We start from the raw sequence: 20917 nt of genomic DNA, 5'->3' as shown, positions 1-20917 counted from the left end.
ATTTCAATGGTTACAGGACTAAACTTCTGTAGAACATTACATAGGTGGCATGCTGCTTATTTGGATCAGAAGTTGTGGGTTACTCACGTAAACTCTAAAACAGAACGTGGTCTTATCCCTACAATTCAGTACCAGAAGTTTCTGTTCTTCAGAGCAGTATCTGCCAGTTACATTGTAATAGTTGCAGTTAACTTATTCAGATAATAAACATTAAAAATAATAATTTTGAATGAATTTGAGTCCTTAAGAATACTAAAATCAAGCACAGAAAGTCCAGGGCATGTGTGGAAGCACAGACCTAGCTAGACTGTAGTTACAGTCCTGAAAACATTATATTTACTAGTTGATGGTTAGGAAGCACTTCTGCTGTTAAGATGTCATGTTTGAGTGAATCAGAAGTGCAGTATTTCTAAAGAATAAATTAATAACTGCCAAAGTAAGATGATTATTATAATTGATGTTTGATTATACCAGTACAAGCCTTAGTCTGGAGCTGTTTAAAATGCCCTCATTTATTTGTGTTCCTGTCCAAACATGATTTCTTTCTTTTCTTTTTAAATTTGAGAACAATACCCTATTCTCAAGTAATAAAATAATTAAAATATTGTATTACTTAATTTGAAATGAAATATTTATACTTCTTGATTAAAAACTGGGGTACTTGTTTCACTTTGTTGAAAACTTATAATACAGAATTCAGAAGTTCAGAATTGATCTGAACTTCCAGCTTTTGAAAAAAAGAAAAAGCCCATAAGTTTCAAGGAAAGTTTAATAGTAGTGTTCTGGTTGATGAAAAATGCGTTGGTAGAGCTCTTCAGTGAGTAGTAAGTATCCTCTGTATGACATTGTACATCTTTCCATAGTATCGTCAATTGGTCTTATGAATACCTATTGAAATAGTTGTAACTGCAAAGCATTTGATTCATTAGTCATCTTTGTTATTCCAAGTATAAGCCAAACCGTAATGAAGATTTTAATGATCAGCTATGGCATAGCTGTTATGAGGAACTCCTCAAAATTGTGCAGTATAGACTACTTACTCCAATCAGGTGGGGAAAGCAAGCATAATTACTTTGATAATTTCAGTCTAGATGGGAAGATTCTTGTTGTCTTATTTTATGGGAGAAGTCAAAGTGTCGAAGAACCATAAACAAGTTTTCATTCAATCCAGGGAACATAAACACTGAGATACAAATTCATAATATTTTTTTTTTCCATTTTAACTGAAAATAAATACTAAAACCAGGTATTCTAAGCGAAACTCTGAAATTGATTTCAAAACACCTATTTGAGAGGGATCAAAATACCTTCTACTAGCATTTGATTTATTAGAATGAACTTCGCAGGGGGAGAAGCTCTTTTCCATGGTTTAGAATGACTGCTTAATGAATGTGCTTTAGAGCTAAATTATGATATGCTTTTCAAGGTAATGTTATAAAAAAAACTTGTAATAGTTCTAAACAGAGCCAATAGATCTTGACTTATATACTACTTGATATGCTGAAGGAGGAGGAACACTCTGAAAGAATGGTTAATGTTTTTCTTCATCCTGTCACTTCTCTTTCACCATTTGAAATTCAGGGGAGAGATTGCAGATATCCTAAACAAGCTTACATCCTCGTTATTATTACTATTTTTTTCCTATACTTAAAGAATGTCTGGATGAAAATGAGGCGTGCAATTCAAGTGCAGTGCCTATTCCTGCTGCAGTGAGATTGTTTAAAAACTGCTGTTTGGAAAAACAAAGTAGAAACTGCTGGTAACTAAGGTCATATCTGCACTGAAGATTTCAGCAAGAACATTGCATTAGTTGCAGTAATAAAATAGTGTTGGCTGACTGTCATACAAGTCTCAGCAGAGGGTCTTAAAATAGAATTATAGTGATAAAATTTGATATTGATCAATATAATTAGTTTTCTTTGGCTTATGTTGTTACAAACCCTGTAAAGAGTGAGGCTGTCCCCACATATTTGCATCCAGCACAAGGAATGATTTGTTGGTACATGGTGACAGTACTCCTACCAGTATAGCTAGAGTGGTGACATATTCTTCATGCTGGGAATTAGAGCTGAAGATAAGTTCTCAAGTGATGTATATTCTGTGTGTAGACTTGTTTCCCTCATCCCTCTGAATTGGTAAATTTGGCAATGTTAGCTTTTCTAGATAATGCAATGTTTGATGTTCAGTAAGAACAAAGTATATCAGACAATGTCATAAAGCTTTAATTTTTTCTTGTTTTGTCAGCTGGGAGAAACTTTCTGGATTTGTTACAGGAAGAAAGAAATTTGGAGAACTTCTGCGGAGGTTAATAAAATCAAGGACCTTTGCTTGTCAGAAAGCTTTATAGAACTAAAAATTTTGAAAGGAACTCATTTTATTCTAGTTTTCATTAGAGAGATATTAGAAACCAGTGCATCATAGCTCTTTTCAGCTTGCCTGGACCTTTTTATCTTATTAAGGCACATATTGTATGTCAGGCAATAGGTTAGTGTAAAGGGAATTAATCACAGCTAGTATTGGCATATCTGCCAGTGCCACTTTACACAGAAGTAGTGTAAATTTGGAGGCTCTTGTTAGTCCACAGGCAGAAGTAGCATTCAGGGGGTGCACACAATGAAAAAGCAAAGGAATGGATGCTGTTGATACTTTGGGACATGTCTGCAGATTTAAACCAATGTGGCTACTTTATGGAACAAAATCATGTGTTTGTCCAGTAGCGGTACCTGTACCAAATCAAACAGCTGATCCAACTAGAAGAATAATCCTTCCAAAAAAATTAATTTCAAGTTATGTTAAAAAATAATTAATAAAGTACAACTGCATCTTCAGATTTAGCCAAATACTTAGGCCCAAATAAACTATGTCAAAACCTGGTATAAGAAAGTAACATTTTCCTAGCTGTATTTAAGTTGCTTGTTCTGCCTTAAAATGAGTGTGTGTTTGTTGGCTGAGCTTTCATCAGGATCAGTTCTTATGCAGTTGCATAGGGCAAAAGAGCAGACAATATTGAGTGGCTGCAAGCAAAGAGAGCACAAGACCTCCACTTTGAGCAACAGCCAGAGCTTATCTTTGGTCCTGAAAAATAGTAAAACTATGAAAAAAAAATATTGCTATATCAGTTAACAGGTTCCTTTTCCACACATGGGATCTGTACTGTGAGATGATGAGGTGTGTGAGGACAAGTATTAGTGGCAGTGTAGATTTTCTAGTTCAGCGAGTCCCTGAGAATTCTGAGGAATAGAATCCGTCCATATTAATACTTGTTCTGCTATCAAAATTAACTCTGAAATATCATCCTTATCAGTTAAATTATGTAATAAGTGCCTAACTCTAGACCTAACTACTTAAAAGAAATGAGAAAGAAAAAATTGTCAATAGTAGTAGTAATTAGGAAAGGGAATAGAATTTTATACCTCCAATTTTTCAGTCTTTTTTTTTTTTTTTTGTATTTTTGAAAAGAGGAACAAATCCTTGTTTCCAGATTGCTGTATTTTATAGAGAACTAGGTGGTAGATCAGGATTTTCAGCTGTAGTACGGTCAGGGGTTTGAAGAAAACAAATTTCATAGCTTCCATAGGTACTAGCATTTACAGTTCCAAAGTATGTAAAGCAATTAGATATTGTGTGGATCTGTCAGCACTCACAAATCTATTAGGAATGTTTAAACTGCCAGTTCTTGCAACTTTATTTTTAGAACCTTCTGCCTGAAAAATTGCAAAAGCTTCCTTTAGAGGATCTATAATATTTCTAAATTAAGTTCAGTTAGGAAGTTTTTTTGCTTGTTTGTAACAGTCTGTAGTGTGATCATTTTCATTGTTCTCCTACTTACCAGGCAGTTTTCTTTATTCCTCTGCCATCTAATATTTATAGCTTGAAATGAAATTTGGATATGTCGATTTAAAAGAAAAAAAGAAGTTGCTTATCAAGTTTATATTGCTTTATGCTAGTCCCTGGCAAATAGATAAAGCTTTGGATCCTTCTGAGGTTCTTTTTTAAAATATTATCTTTAAATACAAAAATTCTTTGAAGCGGAGGTTTCTTAGTACTAGTTTCAGGACTTCTGCTTTTTAATCTCTTTGTTTCTGGTGAATAACTCATCCCTTTTGAATACTATATGGAGTATTTGGATACCCTTCCTTTCTGTAAAGCTGTGTGAAAAACAGTAAAAATGACAACCAGAAAAGGGTTTGTTCACTGTGTGTACAAATCAAGCTAAATACTAGAAGTGTTTAAACAGTGCCTTTTCCAAAAAATGTGTAATGCAGAATCTTTTGCTCATTCGCTAAGAGGTTGTATTACTATATTGTCTGTTTGTGTGTACCATTTGAAGTTATTTGCTGCAGTTTGGAGGTTGTAACTGGCTGTATTTACAGTCTGGATGGTGTCTTAACTTTTTCAGAAACTACTACTTTTATTTTTCCTCCTCTTCTCCCTTTGGTGGAGAATTGATTTCATTTCCTGTGCTCAGAAGTCATAGTGTTACTCTGTTACGGGTATGTCCTAATTCTGCCGGGGGGGGGGAGGGAGGGAGGGAGGGAGGGAGGGAGGGACTGTGGGACTGTGTTGAGCACAGCAAGAACTTGCTTCTACCAGGTTGGAGTGGGACGTTTCTGAAGAAGCTAATGATGTTCCTGCTGGTTTGGATTTCGATGTGAAAACATTGGATGTTATTTTGCAGCTTGTTGTGTTGCTAGACTGCTATTTGCTGTATGGGTTTTTCTGATGTAAGTTGTCGTCATCATAGGATTGCATCTGGTTTTACAGATGTTACTTTCAACTAGAGAATTTAGAAATTAAAAAGATTTGCTGACCAGAGTTTTTTGTTTTTTTTAGCTTATGACTGAATGCTGTGACTGTAAAACAAGTTTCTCCTTTCCTATGAATACATAGTATAATGGCATTGTATAAAAAGAGATTAGCATTTTTAATTTTTGTTAAAACGTTTTGACTCTTTTCTTAGAGAGAAGATGATGAAGAAATGCAAGCCTTAAAAGAAAAATTGAAGTACTGGCAAAGGCTGCGCCATGATCTTGAAAGAGCACGCTTGCTAATTGAACTTATACGTAAGCGTGAAAAATTAAAACGAGAACAGGTAAGTAGAGTACCTTTTTAATTTGGTGAAACTTTCCTAAAACAAAAGATAGTTTAAGTATTCTTGCACACAAGTTTTGCAGTAAGAAGAGTACAGTTTTTGTCTTCTAATCTTCATTTAGGATCAAGAAACATGTGTGCGCATGTAGTTTAAAATACAACGAATTATATAACAGGCCTTTCAGTTACACTTGCAAGGATGATGTATTTCTAAAGAACTGTTAAAAAAAATAAAATCTGTTTGGTTCTGCCAGCACGTGTGCCTATACTGAGTTTTTTTTTTTTTTAAATGACAAATAAATAAGCTGCATTTAAATCATGCAACATTATGAAGTATTAATAGCTGGGAGAAGGGAAGTGAGGAAGTGATAATGAAGAAAGACAACATGCTATAAGAAAACTATGAAAGGAACAAGTTTGCCTACTGAGTTGTTAGCCATCCTTTCTTATACAAACAGCATTCCATTGCTGTATTTTTTGTAAGCTGTACCATTCATGGCAAGATAATATAGTTAGAAATTCTTGAATACATTCATGTATCATTTGCTGTCTTTAGGAAGATACCTGTTTGTGTGTCTGTAAGTGTATGTATACTTTGTGTGTTTTTATTAAATAAGTATACACATAAGCACACCATGCTCACAGACACACCATTAGTGTATCATTGTCATAACAGGCCTGTTTCAATGTTGATATCTTTTTAAATGTCCTGAAAATAAAGCTATAAAGAAGTCTTAAAATAGTCAAAAGTAATGGCAACTCTAAAGGGTTATTTCAAATATTTGAAGGAGCTGTAGATTTTGGTATTTTTAAATGATTTTATTGGCATTTACATAGGATGAACATTTTGTCTTTTAAAACAACCCTTTTTTGGTTTTACATGGCCGGTTAACATTCATCAGTGTTGTGGATTATTTTGCTACATTTCGAGTATGGTACTACTACTACTACAATTTAAGCAGGTTACCTTTAAATTTTTGCTCTTATTTTCTCAGTTGGCTGTTATGCAACGCTATTCTTGTGTAATGTCTTTTATTTAAAAAGAATTCCAGTTGAAAACTAGAAAAAAATTCAATTCTTATAGATAAAATATGAATCTGAGTTCTGAAAAATTGTGAAGCTGGAGTTGAAGTTGAGTTTACAGCAAAGGGATGAGAGTGATTATGTAGACATCAGGTGATATCTACGCACAAAATGTATGTGAGACAAATGCCAACTAATATTGAAAGTAGCATAAGCTCTAGAAGTGTTATTTCTGAAAATTCATTTTCTTTGGTATTTCAACTAAGGAACTCACTGACTTAAAATATTTGTATCAGGTACATTACTCCTGCTGCAGAGCAACTTAGAGCACTATCTTAATGAAAAATGCTTAACTGGGTAATTATTACTTGTTTAGGTCAAGATTGAGCAGGTTGCTATGGAGCTTCAGCTTACTCCATTCACTGTACTTCTGCGGTCAGTTCTGGATCAGCTGCAGGAAAAGGATCCTGCTCGTATATTTGCTCAGCCAGTGAACCTTAAAGAGGTATGTCTTAAACTTAATGTTTTCAAAGTGTTTCCTCATGTTTGGATATGATTTAGCTGCATTTAATAACAAGAAACAAATCATTGTACTGCAGAATAGGGAATAGTGTTATCTTTTTTTTAATCTCTATTCTGGTAATTTATGTTACGACTTACTGCTATGAAAATCTGTTTATGTTCATATACCCAAATAATTTCCTTTGGGAAACACTTGCATGGAATAACATGAGAACATATTAACCTAAACCACATTATACAAAGCTAAAAAAGCTAAAGAGTTTTAGGGTTGTTTGGAGTTTTTTTTTGTTGTCATTTGTTTTGGTTTGCTTATGGCATAAGATTATTTCATAAAGCAAGTTGAAGGGTGTCTTAGTAAAAATTAAAATGTGGATACCGTGTTTTTATTTGAAGATAAATTTCCACTTTTAAAGTGGGAAACCAGATTGTCTTAGGGTGTACATACATGTTTGTGTGCACACGTATATGTATGTGTGTACATATGTATATATGTGTGATATATGTGTTCATGCATGTATGCATGTACACACACATGCACATGTATTCTTCCAGAATTCTAAAAATGAATAGTTTGGGCATCTGTTATTAGAGCTCAGGTTTATTATCTAGGATGCAGAATCATGTAATATGTAAACTCCTGTTGGTGTGTAAATATGTGCAAGATCAAAATGTGCAATTTTAAACTACATTTCCTAACTCTTGATTTGAGGTGTTACGAAGTATGAGGGGAAAAAAACCTAAATCGGTTAATAGCTAGTGTTACTTTTTCTGTAATAAAATCATTTGATTACATTTTTACCCATTTTTGCTTTAAATATTTATTCAAAGGTTCCGGATTATTTGGATCATATTAAACATCCTATGGATTTCTCTACCATGAGAAAACGGTTAGATGCTCAAGGCTATAAAAACCTCAGTGAGTTTGAAGAAGACTTCAATCTTATCGTAAATAACTGTATGAAATATAATGCAAAAGATACAATATTCTATAGAGCTGCAGTGCGGTTAAGAGATCAAGGAGGTGTTGTTCTCAGGCAAGCTAGGCGAGATGCTGAAGGGATCGGTTATAATAATGAAACTGGAATGCACTTACCTGAACGGCCTAAACTTGAGTCACCCCAGCCTTTCTCGTGGGAAGATGGTAAGATGTTTTTGGAATTTTTTTTTAAGTTATGTTTTTCATTAAATACAATATCTACATACCATACACATGTTTAAAATTGTTATCTGTTCAATTTTCTGATGAGAAATATTTCTTTTTCCTACTGTCAGCTTTTTTTGGATGATTTGATTGATTCTCTTCTACTACTTCTGTCATTAGAAAAGTGTCTTATAGATTCTGATTTTTAAGACGCTTAGAGCCTAATTTAAAAAATATATATGAAAATGGATTTTAAGTTTTGAGTGCTTTCTTTCACATGATCGTATATGCTCATAAGTCATAGAACATGATTGCCAGCATGCATAAAAATACACACATTCTTAAACTACCTATTGAATCAGGAAGTTAATGTTTAATAGTAGTTCTACCTTTTTTATTCAATAAAAAAAATGAAGCAAATTAGTAATACTGGGAATTAAGTCATCTTTTGACTTAAAAACTCAGAAAGCCAAGATATGTGCCAGTGAAAGAGAAATAACATGCTTTGTAACCATAATCTCACCCTGTTCTTTGAAAAGAAGCAAATTACATATTAAGATGTCTTCCTTCATACCTAAAAATTCTTTGCTGTGCTACTTAGTTTTATTAAATAAAATCCTGATGAAGAAGAATTCTAGCAATATTACACAGTAGTAGTGGTTTTTTTCAACAGTTCTTCACTGGTGACAGTGAAGCTACTAAAACTGTAATATAACTTTCTGACATTTTTTAATTCCAGCATGTGATTTTTCTTTTTTTTTTTTTTTTTTCCTTTCTCCTGTTGGTATGGTTGTTAATATTCTGATAAACACTAACACATTTTCAATTATACATTTTTTTACTTCAGTGGATAGGTTACTGAATCCTGCAAACAGAGTGCATATGTCCTTGGAAGAACAGCTGAGAGAGTTGTTAGAAAAGCTTGATCTCACCTGTGCAATGAAATCCAGTGGGTCAAGGAGCAAAAGAGCAAAGCTGTTAAAGAAAGAAATCAGCATTATCCGCAACAAACTAAGTCAGCAACACAATCAAGTTCCTCAAATAGAGTCAGGTATTGGAAGTTTTGAAGAAGAAACTGCAGCATTAGAACAAGAAGGAGAAGAAGAAGGTAAGATTTTAAGTTAGTACTATTGTGGATCTCTTCAGTCAGGTGCTCTAATCATGTGAATTAAATTGTGTAATAAATAAATGTTATAACTTATTTTTAAATCGGCATATAGCACTTATTTATAATTAATATTTTAAGAGTATCATAATGATCCTTTTAGCCGATATCCCCTCCCTTATATTTCACAGTAGCAAGAATTTAAAAAAATTGTGTTAAGAAATTATTAAAATACAAACAATATCAGAATGGAAAAGGATTTGGAATTCTCAGTGCATCTTGGTACTTTTGGAAATGCACCTTCATGCCAAAATATATATAGGGGTCATGTGAGTTTAAGTCAATGGTGCTGAAAACTCTAGCCATTATACTGTCTTTTGTAGCTTTTCTGTCCTTTTGTGCAGACTGTTTTGGGAGAGTGGAGGGTTAGTTTGCTTCTTTTTTAATAAAGCTAACTAATGAGGATTCATCAGACTCGATGTTTTATAATCAAGGCCACCATATCTAACTACGCTTCCCCTGGTGCCTCTCTTTCTCCTCAAAATAGCAGTCTCAGATCCTTATCTACTCATGTGCATTTCTCACTGATTTTAATGAGAGCAACATACGAGAAAGACCTGACTTCAGGTTACAGTTGAATGTTGTGTTTGTTTTTTGCTTTGAAATCAGTTACTGCTGTCTTTATTACTCCTCTTTAAATGACACAAACAAAAACCTCTTGGGGGGGGGATAAAGAGTGTTATTGACAGTTTGTTCTATGATCAGCATTGCATTCTCTTCTCTAAGAAGTTATTTTATTACCTATTTTTCTTGAGGAGAGGTAGAGGCATGTCACATCTTGACTAACAGTATTGGATGGGGGAGGAAAAGATGGAAGGGAAAGTGGAAGCATGATAAAAACAGTCTGTAGAGAGCAGCTTGATGCTATCAAAATTTTGGAAAGCTGAACTGAATAAAATGACCGTCTCTAACTGCAGTTCATACAGCAGGTTGATGCTTAATTCTTAGTGTGATTAAGAGAATGGTTTTCAAATCTATAACTTGCTTGAGATTTGAATGACAGTGGTAGAAAAACCATACCTGAATCAGCCTCTAACCTGTCCAGTAAGTTTTGAGGTGCTAATTATTCTTAAAATGTTTAATGATGGTTGGGGTTTGGGTGTGGGGGGTGGTTCCTCTCCTCTTCCCCCTTCCAGTAATGGTGCCACTGAATACAGTTATTTAGGAATGTATTTTCTGGCAGATAATAAATACGCTATTTTTTGTTACTTCTAGCTTAACATTTTTATGACAGCCTTTTACTGTTGGCAGGAGCTGTACAAATAATAGTCTAAAAATGTAGGTACAATCTCTGACCATAACTGCTTTCTTTTGTTTTTTTAAAAAAGGAAGTATTTCAAATCATGAAAAGCATTATCCAGAGTTGATAGAGACCGTGGTTATAATCATGATCTAGTCAAGAATAGTAAACATTAGTTCAAATTTAGATTCTGAAATGGAATGTAGTTGGAGGAGGAAAGAAACAAGCTGGTGAAAAGAGAGAGCTGGAAAGTAGTCAGTAGAATCCTGTGGCAAAAAGTGAATCTTTGCATGAGATGACTTTAAAATTGCTATGAATTACCCTCTGCAGTTCTGTTTTGAATTTCGAATCATGTGACAAATTGTGTGGCATATGCTACCAAAATAACTCAGTTATTAGTCTTGCAGTGTCTAAATAGTTTTTAAGTGTTTTTCTGTGCTTAAATCTTTATATGAATCTTTTCAAATTAATTGTAAGAAAATTTGAATTTGTTCAGAAAGCACAAGCCATTCTTAACACTTTTTTTTTTTTTAAGAGATGGTGCTTTAAATGTGTCTATCTCCCTATGGATCTCATTCTTAAGGTCTTCTTGAAATACTATTTACCAATTCTAATTCTTGTATACCTTCAAAGGATGTGAACAGGGTCACACTTTATTTTAATTATTCATGTTATTAATATGAATTATGCCTTATACAGATGGAGCAGTCTTTTTGATATGCTCAAGTCATTGATTTCAAAATAAGCATTGTGGAGCCAAAATGAAAACAATACATAGATAATATTTAATCCACTGCAGATACAGGGTTTAAACCCTTGGTGTTACACACCTTTCTTCAGGTGACATAGAGAATTATCTAAACAAAATTATTGTTTGACAGCATGAATGTTTCTGTTGGATACGTTGTTCTCATACAGGTACTCTAGAATAAGCATTTTTTGTTGATAATTTCAGGTTAGGAAGTTATTTTACTTGTATTTGGGAATACTCTGAGAGTAGAATGTTTTTGTTTCTTGTTCCCCCCCCCCCCCCAATCACTTGGGATGAAAAGCTAAAATTAGTTCTGTACACTCACAATAATATCTACATTGTCTTTTCCCGGCATGGAACTGTTGAAATTAACTGGGAAATGATTGTGTAAAAGGAGGGGAAGGAGGAAAAAATTGGTAGAGGGTGGTTTTTCTGACTTCTCCTGTCAAGTCTGCAAAAGTGTTTTTGCCAAATAGTGGCTAGTAAAGCAGCGAGACTTTGATTTTTTGGTAAATAAAACTGCTGTCCACAATTGTAAAGCAGCTTGCAAAGCTTGCATGTCTGTAAATTTTATAACGCACACTAGGTCAGTCTAATAGATGAGGTTAGAAATTCCAATTTTTTTAAAATGCTTACTTGATAAAATTTGCCTTAGGCAGGTAAGAAGAATATACGAAATTGTAAAATGTAATTTATCAAACATCTTACTTTAATGGTGGTGTAATTGCATTTAACAGGTAAATCACACACCACCCCAAATTTCTGTTAAACCAAAAAAACCCTTAGATTTTAGTTATGAAATTAACATTACTGCATGAGAAGTAAAAAGTATTTATCCAGGTGCAAATTGTTAACACACCAAATATGAACACCTACTTTTCTATCCGTGTTACATTCCCAGTCTAAAAGTAGGAACTACTAACTAGGAGAGAGTGTTGCTAGACAAGGTTTGTTTTTAAAATGTTATGCTTTGTTTCCAAACAACAATTTATTTGGTGGGCTGCACATTTATAGTGAGTTTTATAATAGACTTTCTAACTACGAGTTTTCAAAAATCACACTCTATTTATAATTTTTTCAGGAGATAAATCTCCCCCTAAACTTGAACCATCAGATGCATTACCTCTTCCTTCAAACTTGGAGACTAATTCAGAACCACCAACCCTCAAACCAGTAGAACTCAATCCAGAGCAGAGTAAGCTTTACAAAAGAGTAAAATTTGATAATGAATTATATAGCACTTCCATTCAGAAAGAAATAAATGGACACACTCCAGAACACTTACTTGACAGTAATCTCAATGAGTCGACTGTTTCTGCTGTAGCTGAGTCATCAACTGATGTAAACAGACGTACATCCATTCTCTTCTGCAAATCGAAAAGTATAAGCCCCCAAAAGTCTGCAAAGAACACTGAAACCCAGCCAACTTCTCCACAGCTAGGGACCAAAACCTTTTTGTCTGTAGTCCTTCCAAGGTTGGAGACACTTCTGCACCCAAGGAAAAGATCAAGGAGTGCATGTGGAGATTCTGAGGTTGATGATGAGTCCCCTGTAAAGCGCTTGGATACAGGTAAATGTTACACAATTTATTTCAATGGATACATCTTGAAAGATAGCATACTTGTTAATTTTTGACATACATGTAATTGTTAATCTTCAGATTTTAGCAGTTTTTCCTTATAGTTGAATAAGCATGTATAGTTACTTGGTTACGATAGGAAAATTACCAGTTCATTGTTATATTGGCCTTTACAGTTGGACTTAGAGTGAACCAAGTTTTACCATTTCACAGATTTCATTTTAGTAACTAGATCCGCAAGTTACCTGTGAGTGTGGTGTTTTTGTTTGCATTTTTCAGTTACTTTCTATTTCCTTTTGTTGCATTCAGTAGAAAAGGTGAATGAGCTGCTTTTTTGGAAATTCCCTGCTGAATTACAAAGAAACTTCGTATATGATGCCAAAACTAGAATTCTCATGAGGAACATGGAAAAATATGTTTTCCGTGAACAACTTTATTTTGCTGTAATGTTACTGCAAGTGTATTCCTAGGTTGTAAAACCGATGACTGTATGTGAGATGCTAGGTATACTTATATATACATTATATGGCAGTGTTAAAATCCCAAAGTATAATGGCATTTCCTCCATTTCTTAAGTCTGTGCACTTTATCTTTTTAAAGTTGAACAATCTAAATGCAAGATTATGGTCTTAATGAGACTTCTCTAAAGAATTTAAAAGAAAGCTAATTTTTGTGGTGCAGTACAGTTGAGAAATTAATTACACCTTTTCTACATGAACTATAGTTCTATTTGGAGAAGTTTGAATAAAACACTATTTGAGGAAGAATAGCAACATCAGGAAATTTCTAAAGTGCATTCCCTTGATGTTTTTCCATGGCCATTGTTACAGCTTTTATTATCTTTTAAAATAAACATTCTGTTTCCTTGTTGTGTTGGTAACACATATGCAGGTACAAATACAGCATGCAATTTTTATGCCTTTGAATGAAAGCCATAAAAATATAATTTCAAAATCATTTATTGTGAAGATGTGCTCTAAAAGCTGTGTGGGGACGTGAGCTTTTTTTGGGGGGGAGGGGAGGGTCTTTTTATCCATGTCTCCTCCCTCCTCTACCTTCTGGATTCCGGTTCAAAAAGGGTTGGAAAGGGCCTGTACATCTGATCTGATAAATTAGAAAGGCATATGTGCACATGTTCTTAGCAGGAATAATATGAAGGTTTTTTAATGTAGAAAAATTGGCTTAATTCTTAATAAATAAATCAATAAATCTGACTTTTGAATTGTCATTTTCCTCCTTTTCTCTTTGTGGAGTATGTGTATGTGGGACAAATATGCTTTGATTATACATAGATTTTTTTTTAATCTCTCCTAATTTTAATGCACTTCCCATTTCAGAATTTTTAAGGTTTTTTTGTGATATTTAAGTCAATGATGGCAATAAAATCCCAAAAGATAGAAGAAATTATTTTTTGTTAATAAAATTATTTATGTAGCCTCCTATTGAAACTAATGAACACTATGCATAGAAATAAAATTTAAATACATAGGAGGCGTTTATGTTGTGTAGTGTTTTATTTCGTTTTAAGAAGAGACTGTATCTGCTAATTGAACTCTTTTAGCCAAACTGAATTTTTCCAGAAGTGTGAATAGCATCTCTTTGTTCTCTCTCTCTCTCTTTTCTTTTATAAGCATATACAGATATATGTGCTTACTAAATCTTATTTGTATGTTTCTTTTTCAATTTGCAATCAAAAATTTTGCTTTCATATTGAGGACTTTTGTTCTACGTTATTTTTGAACTTGTGGCCTCATGAATTTGAGTGAGCACTTTATTATTGGTCGCTATTTTGAGCTATGGTTTGGCAGGAAGTAGTTCTGTTTGCACAAACCCCAAATGCTTTGCAGAATGTAAACCCCACTGAATTACTTCATTTTTGTGTGGTAGATCGATGCAGATGTTTATGCTCTGTTAAAAGAGATGGGATGATCTATACAGTAATGTAATCTTTTTCTCCCCCCCACCCCCTTCTATTTGGATGTTTAGCATGAAGTTGTAATTTCATGCTATGGTAAAATGCTGTTGTTCAAAAGAATTCAGCAGATCATGAGCCTCTGCCTTGAAAGCCGTGCAGTCATACATAAGGCATGCTTCAGGCTCCTGGCGTTCTTTCCTGCGAGCTAGCCACTTCAGGAGCAATCATTGTAAATGAAAATGGCTATTGCAGGATTTTCTCTGACTAGTGTGAATGTTAAATATCATCAATTCTAGTGGATATAGGGAAAAAGTGATAAAAAGGGGCTTTGCTTAATATACAAGGCATTGAAATTTTGGGCTCTAGAAAGAACTTGAAGTGGTCAGGGGCTGCGTTTAGACTGCTGTTTGCTTGTTACGACTGCTCATGCACTGCTTTAAAGTCTATATGCTGTCAGGTCTTTCTCCCTTTGCCTATCCATAACCAATGTTTCATTTTTTGCCTTTATGTAAGGATGTTGTTTTGTCCCTCACCTTAGTCAGTCTTCTGAAAGCATACCCTTTTAATGTCACTCATACATATTCTTAAATAAGAGGTTCCAAAGAAGACTCCAGACTTACCTAGTCTAGTTCAGTAAAGCCATACCTACTTAGTCTAATGTTTCATTGTTCTCATAAATTACCTTTTACTATGCTCTCTTGAATTACATTCAAAGTGAGTGCTATTGCTGAGTAGTTTCAAGAGAGATAAATACAGGATCCATTGGTCCTGTGCTTTGATAGGTACGGTATTTCATATATTGTTGATTTTCATTTACAGAATAATTACTAAAATATTAGTTTTTATTAGAAATAAGTGATTATCGAACACCACAATTTATCATTCTGGGAGGACTGAAAACAATTCATTTTAGTAATCTGGCCTCCCTTTATATGTGAAATCTCATTTAAAAATATAAAGCAATAGTGTAATGTACCTTAAATTTTTATTTCATTATGCTCTACCAGGTCATTATCACATACATACATAGCACCTCTTCCTCCATAGTTGCTATGTGGAAGCTTAGATTGCATAGTAGAGAGAAGTGTTAAAAAATTTCCTATATATACTTAATGGTGGGTTGTCTCCCCCCTCCCTTGCCCCGTTATCTAGCAGTCTCAAAAAACAGAGAGGTGGTTTTTGCTTAAGAAATCCTGGTCACATAATTAGGTGGGTGGTTCTTTAAGTTGAGCATGTCAAATCTTAACTGAGATAAGGTTAATGACCCTTGCAAAATATATATCATATGCTTTCCTTGCTTTTTTTGTTGGAAACCTGAGTCCTTTTCATCAGGTTAATAACTTAAAATTAATTGGTGCAGTTATTACGTCAGAGGAAAATAAAGGTGATCAATGGATAGAAGATAGATTTCAGTGACCACTAAAAGGTGTGCTTTTATCAGTTGGGTATAGGCCTGATGAACTCTTAGAACAAATGGCTGTTTCAAAATACCTTTTGAGTATTATAAAATGGTAAATTAGATTCAGATCAAATTTCTATGTTGTTCTTCATTTTATCAGTCACCTTTAGTTTACAAAAATCTAGGAAAGAAATTCAGTTACTGTTAGTACCCTGCCTTCTAGGCAGAATTTAAGTATTTAGAATTTGCTATCCCAACAGTCATGTTAAATTATCATAAAATTAGGATTGCAAATAGTGATTAATGCAGTACAGTACATTTTTTTATTATTATTTCTTGGCTGAGTAACAGTAATGAAATATTTCACTGGAATGTATTATTTGCTCAGTGTTCTTCTCACTACCAGCTACACAGATTTTCTTAGGGCACTGAAACAGATGTCAACAAATACTTAAAACCTGGATCACTAAATTATAGCATTTAACACAGTAAAAAACACACTTCTTGTGTGTGTAAACTTATCATTTCCTAATATACACTTTTCATAGGGGTGTCAGTATGTGACAAATTAATTATACTTTGTTAAAACTGTTATTAAATGTTGGGCTGCTTTTGTTGCAGTCTGGACATTACAAGGTGTTTGATGGCACTGAAGAATTCTCTGCAGCCTACCTATATGTGAATTGCACTTACAGTTGATACAGTATCATATTGTAAAGATGACTGCTTTTACTCAATTTTATTTGGTGTGGTAAGGATAGAGATTCTGTTTTGGGTTAAGACTGAATACAGGTTATTTCTTGGATTCTTTAATATTTGATTTCTAATAAATCTTTGATTTTCTCTGAAAGAAAGGCCAGCTTGATTAAGAGTCAAGCTTCATATGTGCAGCGTTAAATCACCATTCCCTAAATGGAAGAAATGAAAGTAAAACATGCATATCTAAAACGTAAATTACAACTTAAATTACAGTCAGCTCAGTGAAAAAATAAATAGTCAAAATTATTAAAGTCCTGTTAACATGGACAAGAATGATGGTGTATACACATTTTCATATGTAAAATGCAGTAATATGACTAAGTCAACTGACAGTTCCAGAGTCCTTATACTTTCAATTAAACTGTTCTCTTTGTTTTCTTTTTCTCTTTAGATATGTACTGATTGCTTCCTGTAAAATCTGATGTGAAATTTAGTTATTAAGCACTTAGTGATGGCCAAAAACGTCAACTGCATTTCTCCAGGAAGTTTCAAAACATAAATGTTTAAAAATGCTTTTGCAAACTGAAACGAAGCATTGGAGTTTGTGAAGGCTTGAAATGAATTGTCCCCTGGCTTGTTAAATGAGTCAGTGTAGATGCACGGGGCCTACAGCAGCTCAGCTGCTGAGTTGTCAGGATAAAGCCAGGCTACACAGCAGCCCGTAAGTACCCAGGAGGCTGAGAAAGGAGGAAAGTTGCCAATTTTGACTAGAACACTATCATAATTATCCAGGGTACGGGGGTGGGGGCTAGTCTATTTTTTGCTTGATCATTTTTGACAAACTGGCGGGTTTTTTTGGTGGGAGAATGGTCCCCTGGAAAACCTCAACTTGTTGAGTATTTACAAAAAGACCCAGGCAAATTAAGGAGAGAAGCTTGAAAAAACTAAACGCTGACACCTTTAACAATTCTTTCTTTGCATTTGGTCTGCTAAAGATTTAGAAGAGAATTACATCAGCGCTACTTGTATTTTTGTCACTTCGATTTCTGGAAAATTTTGAGAAATAGGATAGGATTTTCTAGGACTTGATGTATGTGCAATTACAATGAAGTGCATAATGCAGGAAGAGAGGAAAGTGAAACTATTTTATGCCAGTCAGCAATTGGTGTGACACTTAAAACCCCAAAGGAGTGTTTATTCTTTTATTTCATCTAAAAGATGAAATAGTGCTAAGAAACGCTTCCTCATGGTTAAAAATGCTTTGCTTATTTCTTGATGCATTCTGTTAGAACAGAGAATTTAGAGCAGCATAGGCAAGAACTGTGGGGCGTAATGGGCAACTGGATACAATGATTTTCTGTTCTGTTTCAGGGCTCCTGAAGTATGTGTGTATATAACTAATAATATGCCTTAATATTTTAGAAAATTTTCTTAAGTCTTTAACTTCTTTAGTTCTTCAAAAACACTATCTTTGGAGTGTTATTTTAAGATGCTAATTCTTAGCACCCGACTTGCAAATGCCCTATTTTCTATGATCAGTATAATTGAATGCTTTTGTAATAATAAAATACTTCTAGATAACCCTTCTATTTTTCTTGGTGCTGTAGGAATTGTGGAGATTTTTACAAAATTTCAGCATTTCATTTTTTGGACTGCATAGCTTATTTTTTGGGGCCACATTTGGCTTTCTAAAAAAACCAAAATGTTGTGATCTTCTATGTGATTCATCTGTGGCAGTTAATGCTAATTCATTTTTCCGTGTGGTGCTGATGGTAATCAGAATTAATGAACTGTGTTTTTTCTGAAGGTGTACTCAAAAAACAAAAAACCCTAGTGAATTTGGAGATCCACATTATGCTTATGAATTAAGGGCACAGTTGCCTTGGTGTTGGGTCTGAGTATACATGATACAGCTTCTAATTCATAAACTGCTCTACATTAAGGTCCCACATAAAGTACCAGAGTTGATCAGATTACCATCATATTTGAGCTATTTAGAACATATTTGCTTAAAGATTTGATTTTTCACGAGTTGGATGGTCATAAACATGTGACTCTTAATTATGTCCCACACTAACTTTAAGCACTGAACCGAGAGGTAAAAAATACGATTATCTTAGGTTTCCTTCCACTAATGAAGATTTGGAGACAGTTCCCACAGTATGATTGACTGAGAGATGAATGTCTCACAAAATTGTTTTTTTTTTTTTCCTAGATGAGAACAGATTATGTAGTTACATGCATCGAGAGATATGCGTAAGAGAGATTATGGAGCACAGTATTGTGCACTCTCACTGTATCAGAGATGCTCTCTGATGAGATGTCGTTCTAATATTGCAAACTCAGGATTACTCCTTCAGTCAGCCAGTGAAGTTTCTTATTCTTTTCCTATACGATGTTTTATATTAATCTGAAGTAAAAAAGGGGGCATACTAAATCATAACCCCATGAATGTTACATTTTTCTCAGTTATATTACAGCAGTTTGAAAGGGCAGTTCTCATATCTGGTTTGCAAAGATCTGTGTTACCATTTTGGTAGTGACCAGCATTTTTTTTTTTAATATATGCATTTAAAAAGTAAATACAAGTGTTCTAGATTGCTTTTTAAACATATTTCCCTTTTTAGTCTAGTAGAGTCAAACTCAAGTTAGGGTTAATTTTTTCAGAGGCCTGCATCGCAAACAAAGTCAAAGTAGAGCAAAGCTAATCTAAGATTGGTCTATCAGTGTCCAAGGTTACTGGCCATAAGAAAAGGCCTCTCAAGTATTTATTCAGCGGAGGGTTCCCAGCTATCGAGTTAAGAGCTGACAGATCAGTATAATTCCTGTTAATTCTCTCTTCTAGTAGTGCAAGTTCAACATACTTTTTGCTTCAGTGTCACTGTAAAATAATAGTATTTCTCTTCGTATCTTACAGCATATTGAATAGAGCTGTGGTCTGAATATACAGATGAGAGCCCCAATATAACTCTTTAATCTATATTGTAGGCCAAAAATAAACTTTCTTTTCCTCCTGTGTAGCTTTTGTTTATGGGTTGAAGTGTGTTGTTCTTTTAATAATCCTTTTACTTGAAAATGAATTCATGCCTTCCACCCAAAATAAATAAAATCCCAGATTTTTTTTTTTTTTTTACCTGTACCATTTTTGTTTAAAGCATAGTTCCACAAATAGCTGTATTAGTGTAAGTGGTGCGGATGAACCCTAGCCTCACTTTGGAAGGCTACAGTTACTTTAGAAAGCCACACGTGTAAAAAAATAAAACAAAACCCTTGTCACCCTGCTATTTATTGTAGCAGAAACCTGACTTATCTTTCTTTTTTGTTCACCAAACAAAAATTCATATAGGTCACTTGTAACTCGCAGATCTCCTATCACTATTCCAATTTTTCAGGTAACTTCTCATTTATGAGTAATAAAAGAATTTGCCCATTAAAGTTATAAAGTTGATCAACTTTATATCAGGAATATGGCTTTTTGTTGTGAGTTGTTCAATTTAGAGTGAATACTCCTGGCAGCACACTCTCTGAGAGGTGCAGCTCTCCAAATTTCTCTCTTGTATTTCAAGAAGACTTGCATGTATCTTTTTGCGGTTAGCATATGTCACAAAAAAAATGGGTGACATGGTTACCTGTTCCCATTGGGCATTTTCTTGGGGGGAAGGAGATGAAGTTGCTATTTTTTCAAGTGAGACAGAAGATCTGCATAAGTTCTCTTAAGAAAAGCTGTATTTAATTAAAAACAAATGCTTCTTTGTTAATTAAATAGCTAGTTTTTGCAATCCCTTGCACTCCCCCCCACCCCCAAGGCCCTGTGCAATTTAGGCCTAGAAATATTCTCAGAAGATGAAATACTATCTGCTCAAGTTCCTAGTCCTGTGTTTTGGAAGTCATGAACAGTATTGTTACCAGTAGGGATGCGTTAGTAAGATTTGCTCCTTAGAGTAATTGGGATCTGAAATCCAGTTTTCAAAGGACGTAATGTTTTGAACATCATTGCAACTATAGCAAGGTGAACAACTTTCTTTTTGACTGCTCTAGTAGTATTGTACCTTCTTGCTTACAATTGCCACTTTTTATCTCTCAAGTCTTTCTGCATTTTCATTAGTGGTAAAATATTAATCCTCCATTTGTGATACATTTTTAGCTTTTTGTTGTTGTTGTTCTGGCAGAGGAATTTTTTCCAAATTCAGGAGTGCCTTAGTGTTTTATAAGCCTTTGCCTTGTGCTTCATTACGTAGTCTGTTTCTGTATGTTTTTTTCTAAACCAAAAATCTTCTATATTCATTTAGAGGGAGGGCATCCTGCCATTGCGTGGTGTTGGACTTAAGTGCTCTACAAAAACAGAGCTTGAAAATGTTTTTTACAAAGTCAGAAGGGAGATTGATTAATGTT

The 20917-nt window shown here is 34.2% G+C and overlaps 1 protein-coding gene across 1 annotated transcript in view; it reads left to right on the top strand.

Annotated features, from left to right (window-relative positions):
* Positions 1–20917, top strand: part of BRD1 (bromodomain containing 1) — a 59636-nt gene that overhangs the window by 16224 nt on the left and 22495 nt on the right. Inside the window, 5 exon segments of the mRNA XM_064506228.1 lie at positions 4961–5092; positions 6491–6619; positions 7465–7777; positions 8625–8885; positions 12015–12503. Coding sequence (XP_064362298.1) covers positions 4961–5092; positions 6491–6619; positions 7465–7777; positions 8625–8885; positions 12015–12503 — 1324 coding nt within the window.

The sequence above is a fragment of the Dromaius novaehollandiae genome, chromosome 1 (assembly GCF_036370855.1).
Source record: "Dromaius novaehollandiae isolate bDroNov1 chromosome 1, bDroNov1.hap1, whole genome shotgun sequence".
NCBI lineage: Eukaryota > Metazoa > Chordata > Aves > Casuariiformes > Dromaiidae > Dromaius > Dromaius novaehollandiae.
Note: the sequence above shows the minus strand (reverse complement) of the source record. Positions and strands in the feature narration are given on the sequence as shown.